This window comes from Scomber scombrus, chromosome 13 (genome assembly GCF_963691925.1).
Source record: "Scomber scombrus chromosome 13, fScoSco1.1, whole genome shotgun sequence".
Taxonomy (NCBI): domain Eukaryota; kingdom Metazoa; phylum Chordata; class Actinopteri; order Scombriformes; family Scombridae; genus Scomber; species Scomber scombrus.
Window position 1 is genome coordinate 13415070 of NC_084982.1, and position 20265 is coordinate 13435334.

At 38.3% G+C, this 20265-nt stretch overlaps 3 protein-coding genes across 3 annotated transcripts; all 3 read left to right on the top strand.

The window, feature by feature from the left end:
* The first annotated feature begins 744 nt into the window (after positions 1-744).
* LOC133993448 (claudin-10-like) lies at positions 745-2525 on the top strand. The gene is made up of 5 exons (XM_062432430.1): positions 745-976; positions 1631-1792; positions 1904-1991; positions 2130-2237; positions 2327-2525. Exons 1-5 carry the CDS (start codon positions 745-747, stop codon positions 2523-2525), a joined length of 789 nt encoding a protein of 262 aa, XP_062288414.1.
* A 1539-nt stretch (positions 2526-4064) lies between these two features.
* On the top strand, positions 4065-5206 carry LOC133993450 (claudin-10-like; the record flags this gene model as incomplete). The annotated part of the gene is made up of 5 exons (XM_062432433.1): positions 4065-4299; positions 4382-4543; positions 4632-4713; positions 4820-4927; positions 5050-5206. Coding segments are annotated over exons 1-5 (741 nt in total), but the record flags the coding sequence as incomplete, so codon positions are not given.
* A 2379-nt stretch (positions 5207-7585) lies between these two features.
* On the top strand, positions 7586-20133 carry dnajc3a (DnaJ (Hsp40) homolog, subfamily C, member 3a). Its single transcript, XM_062432429.1, has 12 exons — positions 7586-7802; positions 8141-8251; positions 8345-8469; positions 9049-9123; positions 10627-10779; positions 10920-11101; positions 11528-11647; positions 12274-12379; positions 12478-12598; positions 17642-17774; positions 18276-18424; positions 19559-20133. Exons 1-12 carry the CDS (start codon positions 7721-7723, stop codon positions 19711-19713), a joined length of 1512 nt encoding a protein of 503 aa, XP_062288413.1. The 5' UTR covers positions 7586-7720; the 3' UTR covers positions 19714-20133.
* Positions 20134-20265: the final 132 nt, after the last annotated feature.

Sequence of the window (20265 nt, forward strand, 5' to 3'; positions counted from 1 at the left end):
ACATGTTGTTAATCTGTAATGACGATACTTAAAACTGTGTCAAACACAGATGTTCTTGTTTTCCCTGATGTAACCATTAACTATGACTTTGTAACATACAGACTTGAAGAACACCAAAAAAGGTGGCATATCATCATTGCTCCTGCACATAGTACAATGTGTTACAGTATACATGGTATGTAATCTTGCTTCTTTTAAAAGTGGAGTATATGAATCGAGGTAAAACAAATAAAAACAATAAGCAGATTCTATTTTGTGTCCTTCTTGTTTCATCTGCAGATGATGTTATATTTGATCCTGCAGCATTTTTGCAGTTTTTATTATACTTTCTTTTGAAGAACTGTGGGAGTCAGCTTCTTCACTTTATTGGAATATTTTCGTGGTAATAAATAAGAGTTGTCAAAAAATCATTTTAACATTACGATGTTACACCATTGTTGAAATGTTGCCATGGATGTATGTAAAACTTCATATCATGGTAAAGCTATGATGTGTATGTGATGTGTAAGTATGGTGTGAAATATCTAAAGTGGATGGCACACTCCTGTATGTTTACAGTAAACATCTCACACAATGGTACAGAGCCCTCATCAACACAAATGGCACATGGCGCACACAGTAATCCTGTCCACTCTGTGAAATGACACAAGCAGCCTGCCTGAGTAGACACCAAGTGTTAGGTGACTGTACCAAAGTCAGTGGACACTAAATTAGCAGATCTGGTTTAATTTAGTGATTTCAGAAATGGAGAAACGTTTCATTCAAATACTTGGCTTCTTGATCTCGTCACTGGGATGGGTGTTTGTGCTGTGCACCATGGCCATGGACTATTGGAGGATCACCCAGTTAGGAGGCCAAGGAGGATCCTTCATCATCAAGGTGGCCTGGTACTGGTCTAACCTTTGGAAGGACTGTTTCACTGATTCTACAGCTGTGACAAACTGTAGGGACTACCCGGTGCTCTGGAGTGTCACCCGTAAGTGCTCAGCAGTGTACATGTTTTATATCTCAGCAATATTTTTTTATTTACTGCTACTCTGCATTAATAGGAAGATTTGCCGTCATGCTGTTCAATGCTTAAGCTGGGTGTAGAGTACTCACCATTAAATAAACACCTTAAAAGGTTAAATGCCTTTGTATTTTTGTGTTGGATTGGAATATATTGTGAGCTGTAAAACATATTTGATCATCCCAGCCTCAACACACTAGAGACACTATTATACACACTATTATAAGCTTTGCAAAGTATTTACTGGAGGGCTTTTTTTGGTGTTGACATTATTGTATGCAAGGGCGATTCTAGGATCAGACCTTTAGGGGTGCTCAGCTCCTAATGAGAATTTGACATGCAATGCCCTGCAAGTGTTTAAAATAAATAAATAAATTATTATTTATGAATTTTTAGGGGTGCTGAGATCAAATTGAGGGTTGCTGAGATCAAATTGAGGGGTGCTCAAGCACCCCTAAAAAGGGTCTGAAATTGCCTCTGATTGTATCCCTTCCCTGTACTGAATAAAAGGACCTTCCAAGGAGCATATGATTTGATTTCATACTCACATACACCTTTTTTCACTCTGAAAGAAATTGAACTTTTTCCCAATCCATTCTCATTTGTTTCTGTTTCTCTCAGCTTACATCCAGGGAGTCCGAGGATTGCTCATGTGTGGTTTAACTCTTGGATTCTTTGCTGTGGTATGTTGCTTTCTTGGGATGGAGTGCACTTACATAGGTGGAGAAGATAAAACCAAGGACAAACTGCTTCTTGCAGGAGCAGTGTTTCATTTTGCTGGCAGTGAGTATAGAACCCACAAACACACAAGACACACAACATGTTTGTCTCTGTAAATGACAGAAATGTTTTGCCCTTATTATTTCTTGGTATCAACGAAACCTCTGTACACAGGTGTGTCAGATATCTCTGGCTACTGCTTATACATCAATAGGATTGCCAGAACATCCTTTGCTCCCAGTTTAGCACCAGGAGTCTTACGGTACAGTTGACATTGTGTCATTTTCCACCTCAAATTTACTACATTTACTGCACTACAGTGCTCCACTGATGCCAAAATTTGATGTATTAACAATGTTAGTGTATAATGACTTTAAAATCATATTTTAACAAATTCCAGGTATGACCTAGGAACTCCCATATTTCTTGGATTGGTGGGATGTTTTCTCATCCTTTTAGGAGTGGTGTTTTATGCTGCAACAGTCTATCGCGTAATCTGGCCTGAAAGGTATTCAAACTCATCTAGTATTCCCATCACTTTCCCTGTGGTTGCTGAGGTCACTGTATTATTAACTTTGGCCATGTTTGGTTTTGCAGTAAAGTGGTGTATGACTATGAAGGAGGCACATACATGGCCCCTCGCTCCAGAGGAAGAACCCTGTACACCGGATACTACAGACCGTCCAGGCTGTATGGAACTTATTATATGGGCTCAGGAAGATCCAGCAGTTCCAAGATCTCAAATCTTTCTAAGACAACCCCAGATAAACTCTCTGACAGAGATGCATTTGTGTAGTACCTCAAATATCTTTTTTATATGTAGTTTTATTTTAATACAAAAAATATCAACATAGCTCATGCTGCAGATAGAATGAAAATACATTCAGCGTTCTCCTCAGAGCATTGTATGTACAACTGAACTGTACTATTTTTGCCTTGGTAAAACAGGTCATACACTGTATAAAATATATTATCTTGTGTTTACTCCTCTGTTTAATTGTGCATACAGTAAATTTAATCAAAGCATGTATTACAATTATGAATGTCTCTGAAGTATCTTAATGTATAAAAGAGAATTTGTACCAACTTTATCTTGAGCATTGTGAGTCCTTTTCCAATGTTTTAAATTGGTGATATAGTGAATTTATGGAAAAGTGCCACATGAAAAATATGTTTGAGTTCTGAGTTTAAAGTCAGAATTCTGACTGTTTTCAGCAGGAATTTTTTTTTTTGTGGTTCCCAGAATGTTCTAGGATACTGTTCTCTAGAGACCATTCTTAAAACAATGTCTAGATAACATGCTTAAAATGTTTCAGCAGTAAGTTTGTTTTTGGTCCCCAGAATGATGTAGGAGAATTCTGAGAGTAAAGTCAGAATTGTGTTATCCTAGAACAATTCTTGGAATGAAAAAAACCTTACCACTGAAAACATTTTCAGAATGTTATCACCAAATGTTTTAAGAATTGTATCTAAAGAACATTTTAAGAGCATAATCTAGACAACATTTTAAAATCATCATCACCAAGTATTTTAAGAACGTTATCATTGAATGTTTTAAGAAAATCATAAAATATTATGTGAACCAAAAACAAAACCCCAAATCACTGAAAACATTTTAAGAACATTATCATTAAGTGTTTTGTATCTAGAGAACATTTTAAGAGTTAAGGTTAGGGTTAGGGTTAGGGTTATTATCTAGGAACATTTTAGAAACGTTATTAGCAAACATTTTAAGAACGTTATGTATGGAAAGAAACTTTATTCTGTCTTTAATCTGAGAATCCTGGCTTTAAACTCAGAAACAGAATGTGCTCAGAATTTTGCACCTGCATATCCTCAATTCAAATCTCATACACAAAGTGTATCAATCTTCTGTCATTATTATCAATGTCTAACAACAAAAAAGTGCCACTAATTATATTGTAAATTCTTTTAAATGTGCCTCTTCCTACTTTCATGTGTTTATATGGCCTTGTTAATATTGTCAGAGTTTGTCAGACACGACTTCTGAAGTAAGACACCACACATACACCAAAACACTATGAATGGAGGAAAACTAAAACCCATGCTGGTATGCTGCTGGGTATCATACTAACAACAAACACATAATCAAGGTGACCTGCATGAAATACAGGAATAATAGTTCAAGGAAAAACATGTGATGATATACACAAACCACATTCGTCCTCGTGTGTGTTTCCGTCATCTGAGGTGGGACTTACAGACACTGTGTTGAGCCGCCTCTCTCTTCCCACAGTTCACGAGTTCTGGAGCTCGTGGCAGTGCTACTATGAGATTTGCCTTTTTCTCCCTCTAGCTGTTTAACTTTAAGGCTAGGATGAGTTACAGGACTGTGGTGATGTACATGGAGATCGGCTGCTTTGTGATTTGTGTGTCCGGATGGATCCTGGTCTGTTCCACCATGCCTACAGAAATCTGGACTTGGTCAGAGGTTGACAGTATAGTTCTGACCACATCAAACTACTTCTCCAACCTTTGGAAGGATTGTATATCTGATTCAACTGGAGTCTCTGACTGCAAGGGAATTCCATCGATGCTTGCACTTAATTGTGAGTAAAATGTATTTTAGCAAAAGGCAAGATGATATCTGAAAGTGTGTTTACTAAATATTGTTTTTCTGCTCTTGAACAGGGGACATTCACATGTGCCGTGCTCTCATCATCATCTGTATTATCCTTTCTTTCTTTGGATCAATTCTGGTATTAGTGGGAATGAAGTGCACTAAGATTGGAGGATCGGAGCTTGCTAATGCAAGAGTAACCTTTGCTGGGGGAATGAACTACCTTATTGGAGGTCAGATGTCACACTGAGAGTTAATTGAAAGAGGTTGCAATAATTGTGTTTGAGTGATCTTGATATAAATATGTGCTTTTTGTTTCAGGGATGTGTTCTATGGTTGCATTCTCCTATTATGGAAACAAAATTAGAGCAGAATTTCAAGACCCAAACTTCAAAGCTCAGAAGTATGTACAACTTTTAAACATGAAACAAACTAGACTTATTATTGCATCAACATTCATTACATAATTATTTGAGGGAAGTATGACTTATTCATGTGTTTATTGCCAGATTTGAAATAGGTGTTGGAGTGTTTATCGGTTGGGGAGGCTCCTCCTTACTTGTTGCTGGAGGTCTTATTTACAGTATCTTTGCCGGACATGAAGGATGCAAGTCAAGGTACAGTGCTGCTATGATTTTGTGTGTATGTGTGTATTTCATATATCCAGCATTTCTTTAGTTGCCCTCACCTACCAACAAAGAAAACGTAACAATATATTTCTTGAATTGAATCATCATAGTTCAGAAAAAAAATACCTCGCCTACCCGGTACCTGATGCCTACACAGCTGCCCCAATGAAAAAGAGCCCTGTGCCTTCGGCTCGTACAGAGATTAGTGGGAGCAGAAAATCGAGGACCATTAGCAGCAGCAGCAGTGGCAGCGGCAGCAGCAGAGGCAGCAGCAGAGGCAGCAGCAGCAGAGGCAGCAGCAGCGACAGCAGCAGAGGCAGCAGCAGAGGCAGCAGTAAAGGCAGCAGCATCTCTGGGATCAGCCGTACCACCAAAACGTCAGCTACAAATGCACAAGTGTGACCGCTCTTCAAACGTGGAAAATCGTTATTTGCGGTGTTTCTGTCTTTCACAAAAAAAAAATGTTTGTGGATTTATTTTTTTAATTGTAAGTTCATACTCCAGCTTTAAAAGTTGGCTATTTTGACTTGTCGTTGCAGGAAAAGCACAGGTGTTATTAATAACATTAACAATGGCTCTAAGCTATTCAAGTGTGCCAGTGAGCCATAAGAGTGTGACAGTGAGCCAGTGTGCACAACATCATGACCCCGGTAATGACGCAGCTAAATGAAAATGAGGTGCACCTGTCCCTTTTCTATTGGGACATGTCAGAATGTCTTCCATTTAAAAGGCCTATTTTCTCCTATATGTGTTTCTGTGCAGGTTTTCCTTTTTAGGTACACTGAATGTTCACTAAGACACTCCATTTGAAATAAGACACAATGTGTGGATCTCTTACAGTTAACCCTAGCTTTACTGAGTGACCTCATGACTATTCAGGATAACAGGGATGATAAAATGAAATCATGCAAAATGAATAAAGAGAGTAAAAGAGTGTTGATTTATTTAGATGTTTTTTTTTTTTGTGACAATGAATATGTCATGAATGCTACTATGGTGCCTGGACAGTTTTATGTCCTGTTCTCTAGTAAACTACTCATTTCTACATGCACCTGCATTGTAACATGAGGTTGCAAACTTTAATAAATGCTGTCAGATGTTGTCTGATGTTTCTGACTGTTAAAATAAAACTGAATTTTGATATTTGTAACAAAAAGAGATGGATGAGCCAACCCCCATTTATGCAATTATTATTTTAAGCAATTTTTTTTGTTTTTTTTTTGTTGAGTGTGTGGAGGCTTTGCATCCTGGACATTAAAATGTTCAATACATTTCAATAAATTTGATTTATCACAAGAAAATCTTGCCACTTTAGAGGATACTTGAATTCACATTTCAATAGGAACATGACCTTATACTCAACCTTAAGGCTGAAATAACAGATACTTTGCATGTTACAGTTTTACATGCAAAATATGCAAAAAGCTAATTAAACATGAAAATTAGATGTATTTCAGAAAGTTAAAATTAATTAAATATGCAGACCTATATTTCCACTTAGCATTTAACATATCAACACTGCTTACTAAATGGCAACGGTGGAAACAAACAAAGTACATTTATTAAAGAACAGTACTTATGAACAACGTGCGTATTGATGTTGCACTATATTTCAGCTTCACTACATTTGGGAGGTAAATATTATACTTTTTACTCCACAACATTTATCTGTCTGGACTTACTTTGCAGATTAACATTTTACATGCAAAACACAGGATCAGTTATAAAATATGGCGCATATGGATTACTGTAAGACACCGACACCTCAACCAACTCCAACCAACTGCAGCTTAATGTATCAATAAGTATGATCCAAAATTATAATAATATAACATTGACAGAGGCCATTCCACATATTGAGTAGTACTTGTACTTCAGGTACATCTAACCCTTACCCTCTGTAATTTTACCCAAGTTCCCCAAGTACAATTTTGAATGCAATTGAATATGTTTACATTGTCGCATTGCTACTTTAATGATCTAATCATTTCTCCCTCCCCCTGCTAAATGTCTTTATATCTGACTCCAATGGTGGAAGAAGTATTCAGAGCTTGATTGTAAGGAAGCATTTGCTCTATAGCTGATGCAATCCCAATATTACACACACACACACGCACTCACACACACACACACACACACACACACACACACACACACACACACACACACACACACACACACACACACACACACACACACACACAGTTTGCTTAAGTCACTTTTGAGGTATTTACATAGACATTCATTACATTACATTCATTTCCTGGAGACTAACCATCATCCCTGCTTGCCTAACCTTGGCCTTTACCCTAACCTTAATCTAACTCTCCCTTAATCTAATGCTAATCATGAATTAACCCCCCCCCCCCCCCCCACTGGCAATCAGTCTGAAATTTGTCCCCAAAAGTTGCCTATGACACACACACACACACACACACACACACACACACACACACACACACACACACACACACACACACACACACACACACACACACACACACACACACAGATAACTCGTTTATGCTGCCGTGGCTCCTCTCTGTTGAGCCAGCAGAGGTGGGCGGGGTTTTCCAAGCATTCCAGCCAATCAGCGTCCCCCACGCCCGGTCAGTGGAGCTTGCTGCTCTGCTGTGAGTCTCTGGGAGAAGAGAAGCAATGCTGAGTAGCTGTCAACACAGGGAACTGCTGACAGTTAAGAGAAACATCAGCTGAAAAATCACATTAGTTAGTTTTGTAAGGGACGCAACGAGTGAAGGCTCGTCAGATCCAAATCTAATCATGGTTTCCATCGAACATGTAGCTCACAAAATACTGACCTACATGCCCTATGTTCTTGTTTTGATTGACATGAGATATGAAGGTAAGAGACTGTACTAACTAGCCGAGCTAATGCTAGCTACTACCTAGCGTTACGTTACAGCTAGCTTCAGCGGTAACGGTAACGCGAGCTAAATCGATAACATTGCATTAGCTAACGTTGGCTAACCCCAGTTCAGCAAGATAAATAACGATGGTAGCTAATTAGCTAGCAGTTTATGAGTTTATATGTCGGTGACTACATTCACGTTGACGCAAAGTAATCTTTTACCTGCTGCCGTCTGTCAATAAACGAGTACACATTAAAAGAGCTAGCTAGTGCTGTTAGCTGTAGCATGTGAAAGTGGTGAAAGTGTCTTTACATTGTGCATGTTTACTCAGGAGTGAAATGTGGCAGAGAGGGAAGTGTGGACAATCATATGGAGATGGGGAAGAAACTGCTTGCTGCTGGCCAGCTAGCCGATGCCCTATCTCATTTCCATGCTGCTGTGGGTAAGTGACAGAGACGGTGTACCGTTAATGAATGTGTCCATGTGAATAAGTCAACCTGTGTGGTCGTTTCATATTCATATTTTCTTTTGTCAGACGGAGATCCCAAGAACTACATGGCCTTCTATAGGAGAGCTACTGTGTATCTGGCTATGGGGAAGTCAAAATCTGCACTGCCAGATTTGAGCAGAGTCATTGAACTCAAACCAGACTTCACATCTGTGAGTTTCTTTGATTTTAAAACACTTCTGCACACAGTTTAACTCTGTCCTGCCACCTTAACAAACGTATAACTCAGAGCTGCAACAATGAATCCATGAATCAATTAGTTGCCAATTACTTTTTGATTAATTGTTTGGAGATATTCCTTAAGTAATACATGTCCTGATTCTCTGATTCCAGCTTCTTGATTTTCAGTCTTTTTTTTTTTAGAGTTCTATGATAGTAAACATACAAGTATCTTTGAGTTGTGGACTGTTGTTAGGGAAAAAAGAAGACATTTGAGGACATCATTGTGGATTTTAGGAAACAGCGATTTAAAAAAACAACAACATTTTAGACATTTACAAACCAAACTAATCAATTAAGTGGGAACATTAATCAATAATGAAAATAACCCAAATAATGTAGGTCTGACTGATTTGTTTGAAAGAAAAATGTGGAAAAAACTATTATCTAGGTGTGTGTGTGTGTACGCCTACTTTGTCAAATTGTTCTGGGAAAGAAGTTCGTTATTTCAGCTGTGTTGATAAGTTGATTATTTGCAGTGTTTGTACATAAATTGCTACGTCTTTCAACAGGCACGACTTCAGAGAGGAAATCTACTTTTGAAGCAGGGGAGACTGGATGAAGCAGAAAGTGACTTTAAGAAGGTGGTAAGTGTAACATGCAGTTCAAACTCCACTACACCAAACTGAGAAGAGAAGGAGCTGGCTTCTTTAGTAGGAAGGTAGAAGTACACCACAAGGTGTCAGTGTTGTTCTTTAGTCTGCTGTTGTAGTGACACTAAACTGAAAAATTAGAGCGACACTAGAAGTTTTTCAAATATGATTTAAAATAAGGACGGTCATGTTTTTAATTTATTAACAGCTTCTTTGTTGGAAATGAGCCTTATAAGAGAAGTATTTATTTTTATTTACTTGCAAGATGTACACTTTGTTTTACTATAAGCTTGACAGCATGTGAGAGTTCTTTGCACAGGGCTCTTTGAAATGAAGCATTAGCTAAGGTATAACTCCAGCATGCCACAGAGGACCTTGTATAACCTGTAGGAAAACCTGCATCCATAAGCTATCAGATGAGACGTAGATAATAATTGAATTGGCAGCGACTGAACTCTCATTTGGGCCTTCAGGGATCATTTTCAGGTGCTCATTAAGGATTAAGACTGAAACTCGCTAATGCATTTCCATTAGAATTACCATTTTACACTAAGGTTTCACAATGCCACCAGAGGATGTAAATGCCCTTGTTATATCTATTTTTAAGTCTTAGTTTCCATTCTGTATTCTCAGGTGAGGTTATCATGTGGGGGGGCTGTCGTTTAGTTGTTCCTCCTGTGTGCTTAAAGGATTATGAATTGCAGATAGTGTCACCTTGTGAATAGACCTGTTTTGATCATTAATTCCTTGACTTTTTCACTTTTATTGAAAACACAGAAAACCAGTACGTTTTTGATGACCTTTACTATATGCGTAAATTGAAGCTCAGTGGTTCGTCTTACCTGTTTCATCAGGCTGCAATGTGAAACTTCAGGTGGCTCATATTAAATAATCACACTCTATAACAGGTTTAGGTTTTATATTCCAGTTTCAAGACTGCAAGAGCCTACATTCCCAGCAGAGGAGAATGGGATTGTGCAGTTTTTTCGTTTTTGCTGTAACAGGATCTGGCCAGAGGTGAATGCTGCCCTGCTGATTCAGCAGTCCAGATCATTGGCCTTGTGTAATTCATCATATTTATGCATTACCCTCTTCCCTACGCTGAGCTAGCAGGGAACACTTAAAGGGTAGCCAGGTCTATTTGTAAAGGATGCATCATTAGCCGAGATTGGTCTTGTGAATATGATGACCTCTATGATGAGAGTGATTACAGTGTAATGGGTTTAGGTAAGCACTGCTGTGATAGGCAGTGCTTTCAAGAGGCAAAGTTGGCACAAGCATCACTCCAGAAATGTAAGGGGGGCTGTATTGGAGTGCACTAGTAAGGTACAAAATCATTTTTTCATACAAGCTCAGTTTCTGGTCACCATCTGTATCCGTTACTCCACATTCTTCTTCATCCTTCAATCTTTTTTTGTCACTTGCTTTTGCCTAGTTTGACCGCTTAAACCATGTCTGTAAGCACTCAATGTCATGCCTTACCTTGTGATGTTCCAGCTCAAGTCCAACCCCAGCGACAAAGAAGAGAGGGAAGCCCAGAGTCAGCTGACAAAGTCAGATGAAATTCAGCGGCTGGTGGCTCAGGCTCGCAGCAGCTTCAACAGCAAGGATTACGTGACAACTGCCAACCAGCTTAACACTGTCATTGAGGCAAGACAGCTTTTTCAGCATTGTCTAATTTCCTGCAAGCATGACCAGTTTTTTTAATATTCTCATCACTGCAGGTTTACAGAGCGGTTATGTAGCTACTGGAGCTGCAGTGTGTAAGTGATATTGTCCATCGTTTACAGACTTGCATTTGGGATGTTACCTCTCGTGAGATGCGAGCAGAGTGTTTTATTCAGATGGGAGAGATGGGAAAGGCCATCAGCGACCTTAAAGCTGCCTCTAAATTAAAGAGTGACAATACCCAGGCCTTCTACAAACTCAGCACCATCTACTATAACCTTGGAGACCATGAGATGTCCCTCAAGTAAGACCCAAGCACGCACACTCATATCAAACATTTTAACAAGTAGCATAATAAAACATTTCACCCCAAATTAAACATGGCAGAATCACCTCACATCGCATTAACATTACCACTCTATGCAATTGTTTTGTGTAATGGCTTGAATCTCTTTACTTTATATCAGTGTGATGATATTTATAAATGCATATGTGTTGATTTTGTCAGCACTTACATGTACAGCACTTGCATAATGAGCTCACTGGCTTCAAAAATGACCTCAATGGTGAAATCAACATTGTATGAGTTTCACCAAATGTGTATTTACTGCAGGACTGTTATGTGGTTTGTTAAGGGGTCCTGGTGATTTTGTCAGTTAATATGACAGAAACCTGGCTTCACTACGTTAAACCACTCTTACCCCCCTACCTCTTCTCCTCTGATCCGCAGTGAGGTGCGCGAGTGCCTAAAGCTGGATCCTGATCACAAGCAGTGCTACAGCCACTACAAGCAGGTCAAGAAGCTCAACAAACAGATCCAATCTGCAGAGGGACTCATCCAAGAGCAGAGGTGTGTGTGTGTGTGTGTGTGTGTGTGTGTGTGTGTGTGTGTGTGTGTGTGTGTGTGTGTGTGTGTGTGTGTGTGTGTGTGTGTGTGTGTGTGTGTGTGTGTGTGTGTGTGTGTGTGTGTGTGTGTGTGTGTGTGGTATGACATGACTTAAATCACTCTCAGGGACACAATCAGACTTGAGACGAGTTGATTGAGGACAGCTTATGCAATTGGGGACAAAAGCTGTGTCCCTAATTGGGACACTGACTTTTGGGTCAAGTCTCTGTTAATACCCCAAAAGTGACTGAAGCAAACCTGTTTGTGTGTGTTCAGACAGTTGTATATCCTTATAAATATAGAATAATATCCCCTTTGAATACTAGGGATTGCATCAGCTGTAGAACGAGTGCTTCTTCACCCTCAAGCTCTCAGACTTTTTGCTGTTACAAACAGGCGTGCAAATCCCATCTGAATGTGAACGGGGTTGTCACATCATATTTGCGAACATAAAATAACATATTCATAAGAGTAAACAGAGAATAACAGAGTGGAATGACGTTTGTGGGTGCAGAGATCCATGTTGCATTCTGCTGTTTTGCCAGCCTCACAGTGATGTTGAAAGACGTACCTGCTTCTTGCTCTTTTAGGTATGAAGATGCAGTGAGCAAATATGAGGCGGTAATGAAGACCGAGCCCAACGTGCACCATTTCTCTCTTCTTGCCAAGGAGCGCATCTGCCATGCACTGGCGCAGGTAAGACCCCTTACTGCTGCCGTAAGATGCATTAACTCACTCCATGTCTGTGTTGAATAATACATCCGACCATCATGTTTGCTCTGTGTTATGAACAGAACCAGCAGGCTAGCAAAGCTATCTCAGTGTGTAGTGAAGTCCTGGAGTCAGACCCGCACAATGTCAACGTGCTGAAGGACAGAGCTGAGGCCTATGTCCAAGAAGAGCAGTACGAGGAAGGTAAGCCTGTCAAATGTAGCAGTATGTTATCCAGATTTTTTTCGTTTTTCAGTCCAACTGAGTCAGTCCATTCAGTTTTCAGACTCACATCCTTTAAAGCCACAGTTAAATCTATCATTCTATCACACTTTATTTGTATAGCAACTTTTTATACAAGTTATTGCTATTCAAAATGCTTCACAGATGCTGATAATATGAAAGAACAAATGTTAAGAGTGAAACACACTGAAATAAAAAGGTAACAAAAAAGTTTGAAAAAAAAGATAAAATTGAGTAAAATTAAAATTAGATCACTAAATTGATAACAAAAACAATGACAAAAATAAATAAAAGCGAAAAAAAAAACATTTTAAAACACAAATACGATAAAATAAGTGATCAAAATTAAACAAATAATAAGGCTCTCCAATGAAAAGCCAGGCTATAAAGAGGTGTGTTTTCAATTTAAAAAAATCAACACAGAAATAGTACAGTTGATCATTTTCTAACAGGTGTTCATACATTTCAGTCGAGAAAGTCAATGGCTGCTATGTGTTTTTGTTGAAAATGGACTGAAAAATCTTACTGTATGTTGTAGTAGTACTGTAGTACTACACTTGAGAGCAAAACTAAATGGTGCCATGACAGGAGTCTAACACAAGGGGTCCTTGTATCTCTACCCATAAAACACAGTGAAACAGTTAAAATATCTATAAAACATAATCTAAACACATCATATAAATGTCTTGCCATTTAATGATTTTATTTGTTGAAATGTGCCCATGTCTACTGGCAAACCCAGCAAAAGTAATGTTATTTTATCATTATTTATCTGTCAGAGAGGGGAGATGCTCACATCTTATTAAATTATACCTCATTTAAATTCACAATCTTTCAGTTCATCACCAAATCCATTTTGACTGAATTTAAATAAGCACAATGTTGTATGGATTTCCTCAGCTAATTTGGTTAAAGCATATAACTACTATGTCTTTAGCCTGAAAAATCTCATCTGTCATCTGTTAGAGCGCTTAAGCGACGCAGTATCATTAAATTAGGTGTGGAGCACAGTGTGCTAGAAGTAAGTATAGGCTGTAAGGTGTAGAGCTGCCCTGCACTGCTGGCTGAGAGTTTTCTTGTTTATCAAGCCTGAAGCCATTCTTAGGTGGCAGTGCCAACACACACACACACACACACACACACACACACACGTACACACACACGTGCACACACACATGTGCACACACACATGTGCACACATACATACACACACACACTCAGCACTTACTATCTCCATAAAGCATTTGCTGGCAGAGTTTGGCGATTAGGCTGAAACAACAGTCTCTTCTACAGTATCTGTTGTCAAATCGCAGAAAGTCCAATGACGGCAGATGGTGAAATCCCTAGGAATAGTCCGTCTCCCACCCATCTTTTTACCTTTCACCTGATGTTCTGCTGCCACTGTGCAAACAGCCAGTGGATATTTTTCTCAAAATCACTGCCTACATATTATTTTTATCTGTCAATTAAGCTTGAAATTTATGGTAAACCATCAAACTATGTACAGATGGCCAATGCAGTATTATAATAGTGGTTCCCATAGAATAGGAGAACATTTTTTCTCCCCCAGCTGCTCACTCTATTACAGTTTGAAACACTCACATCTGATATCCGGAAATACTGTCAAATAAGGGAGGAAAAATGTAATTAAAGAAAAAAAACAATTATTCTAAATATATACCCTGACACATCACCTAACTATCACACTAGTGTAGCACACAAGTGAGAGCAGCTGCTTACCAGACGAAAAACTAAATGGACAGAATGCAAATTGTACTACAACTGTGTCAAAGGTGGAATTAAGTAACAGTACAAACTTGAAGGATCGTAATGCAAAGGAATACAAACAGTAACAAGTGTCCAAGAAGGAAACTGATGAAAGCAAAAACTTTTTGTTTGTAAAAAAATGTGACAATCCCAAAGTTTAAATGTTCAATTCTAAAGAAAGAAAAATAAGAATATAATATTGTACTGTTAAACACTCAGACTACATCTATATTAAGCCGGCTAAATAAATAAAAAAAACCTGTTTTTAAGGGGGAAAAAACAACATGCTGGTTTCATCTTGTTTCTGAAACCTCCGTCCACATTAAAACGGTCAAACGGGTAATTCTCCTCCTGCTGAGCACACACGGAGAACAGGTGAGAAGGTCAGCCATGGAAAACCCACAAAGAAGAAGAAACTGTAGACTATTTTGTTTATCGCGAGCGGATTACAACAATTTCAGCGAGAGAAAGGTGTTCCATAGCTACACTGACTCTTAACATGCATCAAAGTAGACAACAAAGAGAACGACACTTGCATGAAGCTGTTTGCCATTGTTGTCATTGTCGTTGTTTATACTTCTTCCTCATACAGTGAAATGCAGCCAACTTTGTCAACGATATGATAGGATATATGTAATTTCTACAAAGCTCCATTTGGAAGTCCTTTTGAAAAAGTTCAACTTTTGGAGGAGAAAAATGCTGTTTTAGTCTGAACAGATGGCCAAAACAAGAGTTAAAAAGATGCATTTTTAAATCGAGTTGGCTTAGTGTGGACATGGTCTCAGCATTTTGGTATAATTATCTGACATTAACCAGAACAAGGACACATTGTGTCACTGAAGCAACTCTCCACTTGATCTCCATCAACTAAAAAAAATGTATGTATTAGCAACTGGTGTGACACACAAGAGCTCAAGTTTTCTGGTGGTTATTTCTCAGCAGCCTGCTGCTGGTTGCACAACGCTGAATAAAGGTGACTACGTTGTGTCTGTGGTATGTAACCACACTTTGACAATGTGCTTCATTGAGAGACTGCAGATGGAAAACAGTCGTACTGTACCTCATACCTGACGCTCTGATATGACTGTACAGGCAGCCAGTTGGCTAAAAAGGGACGGCTGTCATACAGACAGACCAGCTGCAGTGAAAGGGAGATGCTGCTCAGAATGTCAGATGTTATTTCTGGCCTGCTTGTGTGATTTCAATGGAAATCAATAACAATTGGCAATGTGAGTGGGAGGTGGTGGGTGGTTTAAATATAATAATGTTAAATAATAATAAAAGCCCTCAGGCTCACATGTCTGATAGTTAAACATTTGACCTTTTACAGACACAAGCTTTCTGTTTGAGCATTTAAATATCCACTTCAAGTTAGTGTGACAGTGATGTTTCATTTTTTTTCTTTGTTTTTAGCTAACGGCTCATAAAATAGAAATGTTAGATGTTAAATATAAAAGCATGTGCACACAAAAGCTATTAAAAAGATAAAGGAGTCAATCAACGGGTCATGTCAGTCATACTGTTAACCAGTAATATCACTTTTTTCTAATTTGATTGAATGAAAACTAACATTTATTGAATAATCCATGTAGCCTAATACAAAACTACACTGTAAATGTCCTCTGCTGTCTGTTCAGATATCATCATGACTCTGTTCATAGTGTACAAATAGATTATTGAAAAAGAAAACATACGCACACGTCTGATTAAACCCACACAATTAATGTCAGCATCACTCCAGGCGGGTCGGCCCCGGAGTGATAACAGCCTTCACCAAGATCCCATCACCTCTGCAACCACAGGGGATGCTTGGCTGAGCCGAGGCCGTGTGTTGTCATTAACATGACACGAACACGCCAGCATGTGGGCTTTTAAACTGTCAGAAACCCATGGGGTGTTTTATACACCTCAATACACCTAACAGGGTAAACAAACCTCAAAGCTACGCAAACATACACACACACACAGTCTGAAGCTGCTGCAACATGATCTGAAGGTGATTTCACTGCATGTATTAAGTGGTTTTCCTTCTTAACCAAATTACAAGATGGAGCCTCATTAGAAATGTCATTATTGAAAGAAATAGGAACAAAGAAAGAAACTAATCAAATAGATTTAAAAACAGTCTAGCAGTTTTAATTGGTCATGTTTGCTAAAGATATGGAGGTATGAAAAAAGTCAACAATACAATAATGACAATTTTTATCTTATATTTCAGTCAGCTATTTTTTAACCTTTATTTATTCAGTGAAGTTTCAGTCAGAGGAAGCTTCTCTTTTGTAGGAACGCTCTGATCACATTCACACAGTTACACACATTCACACCTGGAAGCCGCCCAGTACAACCACTGTCTGATCTAATGCTCCACTGGAGCAGTAATGGTAAAGGGCACCTCAGTGGTAGTAATGGTAATGAGGGAGTGCTGCTTGTTCACTTTCCCCACCCAGATTTACTCTGCCAGTGCACAGATTGAAAAAACCTTCTTGTTATTTAGGCCACTTCTGCCATGACTGTCATGATTGTTCATCTCCAACACAACTGTCTTAAAAGGCCTCTACAGTTTAATAATAAAAAGTGTGCTCTTTCAATGTTATAATTAACTTAAAAGTGCAGTTCTTTATCACAAATGCGACAAAATGTCAGCTGGAACAACCTGTTTGATTTTTTTGGGGTGTTATTTAAAAAAACTGAATGCTCATGCAGCTTCAGATCAAGATCAAATCACAATACGACAGGAAATTAGGCTTTTGGTGATTTATGATCAAAGTGTTTTGACATGAAGTCACATATTTATAAACTCAAATAAAATAATTAGTATATGAATTAAAAATCAACCACAAACTACGGCAGTTTAAAAAAAAAAGAAGTTTTATTGTGTTAATGATTCATTTTATTTGTGAGGAGAAGGCTGCAAATGAAGAACAGTGAAGAAGCAGGAAACTGGATATAGACAAGTCTCACAGCAGTTTTAGTGTTTTTGAGCACGACCATGATGCCTAAATTGAGGAAATTAAGGTGAAGATTGAAAAATAATGCTGTTGAATTAAATTACTGTAAGCCTGGGTGGAAGCCAATACACATATTACCTCATGACATAGAAGGACTCAGTGCCTTGCTAAAAGAAAAAAAAAAACATTTTAATAAGGTGACCGCTTCCCACAACAAGGATTAAAAGCCTTTCAGCTGCTTCCGATGAGTAAGCAATACTGATTTTTATCCTGCGTTCTTATTTTACAGCTATTAAGGACTACGAAAGTGCTGCCCAACACAGCGAGAATGATCGCCAGATCAAAGAGGGCCTGGAGAGAGCTCAGCGACTTCTCAAACAGTCTCAGAAGCGGGATTATTATAAGATCTTGGGAGTGAAGAGGTAGGCACCCATTGCTGGATTTCGGATATTTCATTAGAGTTTTAGAGGTGTATTCCAGACAGGGAGTGTAGTAGATTGACGAGGCGGAATCGGAGGGGAAATTAGGGTATTTTACAAATGGATTTCTTCACAAGACTGCATCAGAAAGCAATTTATGTTTTAGCTTTCAGATAGTGGTTTACAGTTACTTCTATACATCGAACATCCACTTCTCCAGGGAAAGCCTTTCTGTTGTGGAAACCAGATTATTTATCACTTTTGTACATTCATGAGTTCAGAGACACTCCTGACAATTTAAAATGGAAGACAAATTGAATGCAATCGGAGCACTCCTAGTTATAAAAAGTAATGGGATATTACATCAGAGCCACTGTGGCAACACTGACACTTAGTTGAGTATTATTAGGTTCGGCTTAGGTTGAGAAAAGGGAGCGGGAAGCAGTTTAAAAAAAAAAAAAATCTTTAGTCAATGTGCTGATAATAATCTCCCCATCGTCACAGAACGGCCCAGAAGAAGGAGATTATCAAAGCTTACAGGAAACTGGCACAGCAATGGCATCCAGACAACTTCCAGGATCCAGAGGAGAAGAAGAAGGCGGAGAAGAAGTTCATAGATATCGCTCAGGCTAAAGAGGTTCTCACTGACCCAGGTAACAAATATGTAGTGTGCAGAGTCTTGAAGTTACTGCCAGTCGTCCAGTAAATATCAGGCTTCCGAGAAGCTGCTCTGAACAGCTCGCTACTGTTATTTAGACTGGCTTCATTATGTTATACAGTAGATGCACTTTATGTTGTTCATCATTGGACTGGTTTTATCCGTCTTACTATTGTAGTATTCATTTATTGAGCGATCAGGTGCTTGATTAAAAGAATAAATTAAATATTTGTTGTGGGTCACATTCACCTATTGCACGTTACTGTTGAAATAATTACTGTTAGTAATTTGGAGTGTAAATTACTGTCAAGAATTTTAACTTTTAAGTCTCCAGAAACTTATGAGCAACTATTTTAATGATAAATTGTTACTTAAATTATTCAAGCAAAAACTAAATCTGGATCCAGATTCATATTTGTCACCTTCCTCTTTAAGAAAGATCTTATTAATCTATAAAATAATCTGCAGATGAATCATGAATAAACATAATTATCAGTTGCAGCCCTTTTACTGTCAGTGCTGCTTGTGAAGGTCTTTTGCAATAATTAGTTCAAATTCATTCATTACTTTTGTGAGCAGTAATTCTGCAAATCATGCAGAGGAATGCTCATAAATTTCACAATCTCTTCACTTTCAATCATAAACTGATCACATTCAGTCCTTATCTTATAAATCCAGGTGAAATAAAGTCAAACTTCAGTGATCTAGGTTTATTTTAAGTACTGTATGAGTCTTCCTCTCAGTTCTCTGTCTCAAGCTGAATCGAACCCAGTCAACTCAACCAATTCTCAGCAATTTGTAACTTAATAACTTCACTCAATATTTTTTAACCTTCGAGCTCAAACTAAACTTTTGTGTATGGAGTTTATTGATCACTTGCTGATTAAGATTAATTTAATCTTACCAGAATTTAATACATATGTGAGTGTTTTAGTTCTTATGCTTATCATTTTTTGTCCTCCAGTCTTTATTTTCTTCTCACAATTTCTCTGAAAAGTCACCAGTAATGTGGGCAATCTTAAAAATAACTAATTTTATAAGTTCTAATATAGAAATTACACGAGTATGTGTTGTATTGTTTCTTCTTTTGTTCTGTACTCATTGTTCTGTCAATCTTCTTGTTTTCTAGAGATGAGAACTAAGTTTGACCACGGAGAAGACCCGATGGACCCAGAGAGCCAGCAGGGTCACCGTCATCATCACTTCAATGAAGGCTTCCACAACTTCCAGGGTTTCAATCCATTCGGCTCCGGACCCTTCAACTTTAAATTCAACTTCAACTGAAGATGTTTACATCAGGAACAGCTGGACGGGACTTTTTTTCTTTTCCTTCCTATTTAAAGGGGAGAACACCGGCACAAGGAATGTCGGTCCAGACCAGTAGTCTTACAAGAATATGAAGCAAATGGTGGCTTCAGTTCAATGACCTTTAAGTAAAGATGCATCTTTGTTGTTGATTGATACAACTTTGAATTCCGTTCGGGGAACGTCTGTTGCTATGCAAACAAATATCTGCCACGTGTGAAGCAGCTTTTATCCGTCATGAGTAAGTGGTTAATTCCACATTACATCCTTTCCATGTATTGTACACTCTAAAACTCTCATCCATTCAAAAGAATCGATTTGTACATAGGTACAGTGCTATTTTTATATGAATGGAGTTTTTCTGAACTGTAAATAAAGAGCTATTTATGTACATTAAATTGAACTGTGGGGAAATTACACGTTTTTTCTTGCTGTGTACAAAAGGATGGGAAAATACTTGAAAATGAAGTTTGAGAAATTGCATTTAAAATAGTATGTTTTTCACATTACATCTAATCTCTCCCTAATTGC

Coding starts and splice junctions, on each gene's coding strand:
- LOC133993448 (XM_062432430.1), top strand. CDS start 745: ATGGAGAAACGTTTCATTCAAATACTTGGCTTCTTGATCTCGTCACTG. Junction 977..1,630: donor GGTGCTCTGGAGTGTCACCC/GTAAGTGCTCAG, acceptor TGTTTCTCTCAG/CTTACATCCAGGGAGTCCGA. Junction 1,793..1,903: donor AGTGTTTCATTTTGCTGGCA/GTGAGTATAGAA, acceptor CTCTGTACACAG/GTGTGTCAGATATCTCTGGC.
- dnajc3a (XM_062432429.1), top strand. CDS start 7,721: ATGGTTTCCATCGAACATGTAGCTCACAAAATACTGACCTACATGCCC. Junction 8,252..8,344: donor TCATTTCCATGCTGCTGTGG/GTAAGTGACAGA, acceptor TTCTTTTGTCAG/ACGGAGATCCCAAGAACTAC. Junction 12,599..17,641: donor AGAAGAGCAGTACGAGGAAG/GTAAGCCTGTCA, acceptor CTTATTTTACAG/CTATTAAGGACTACGAAAGT.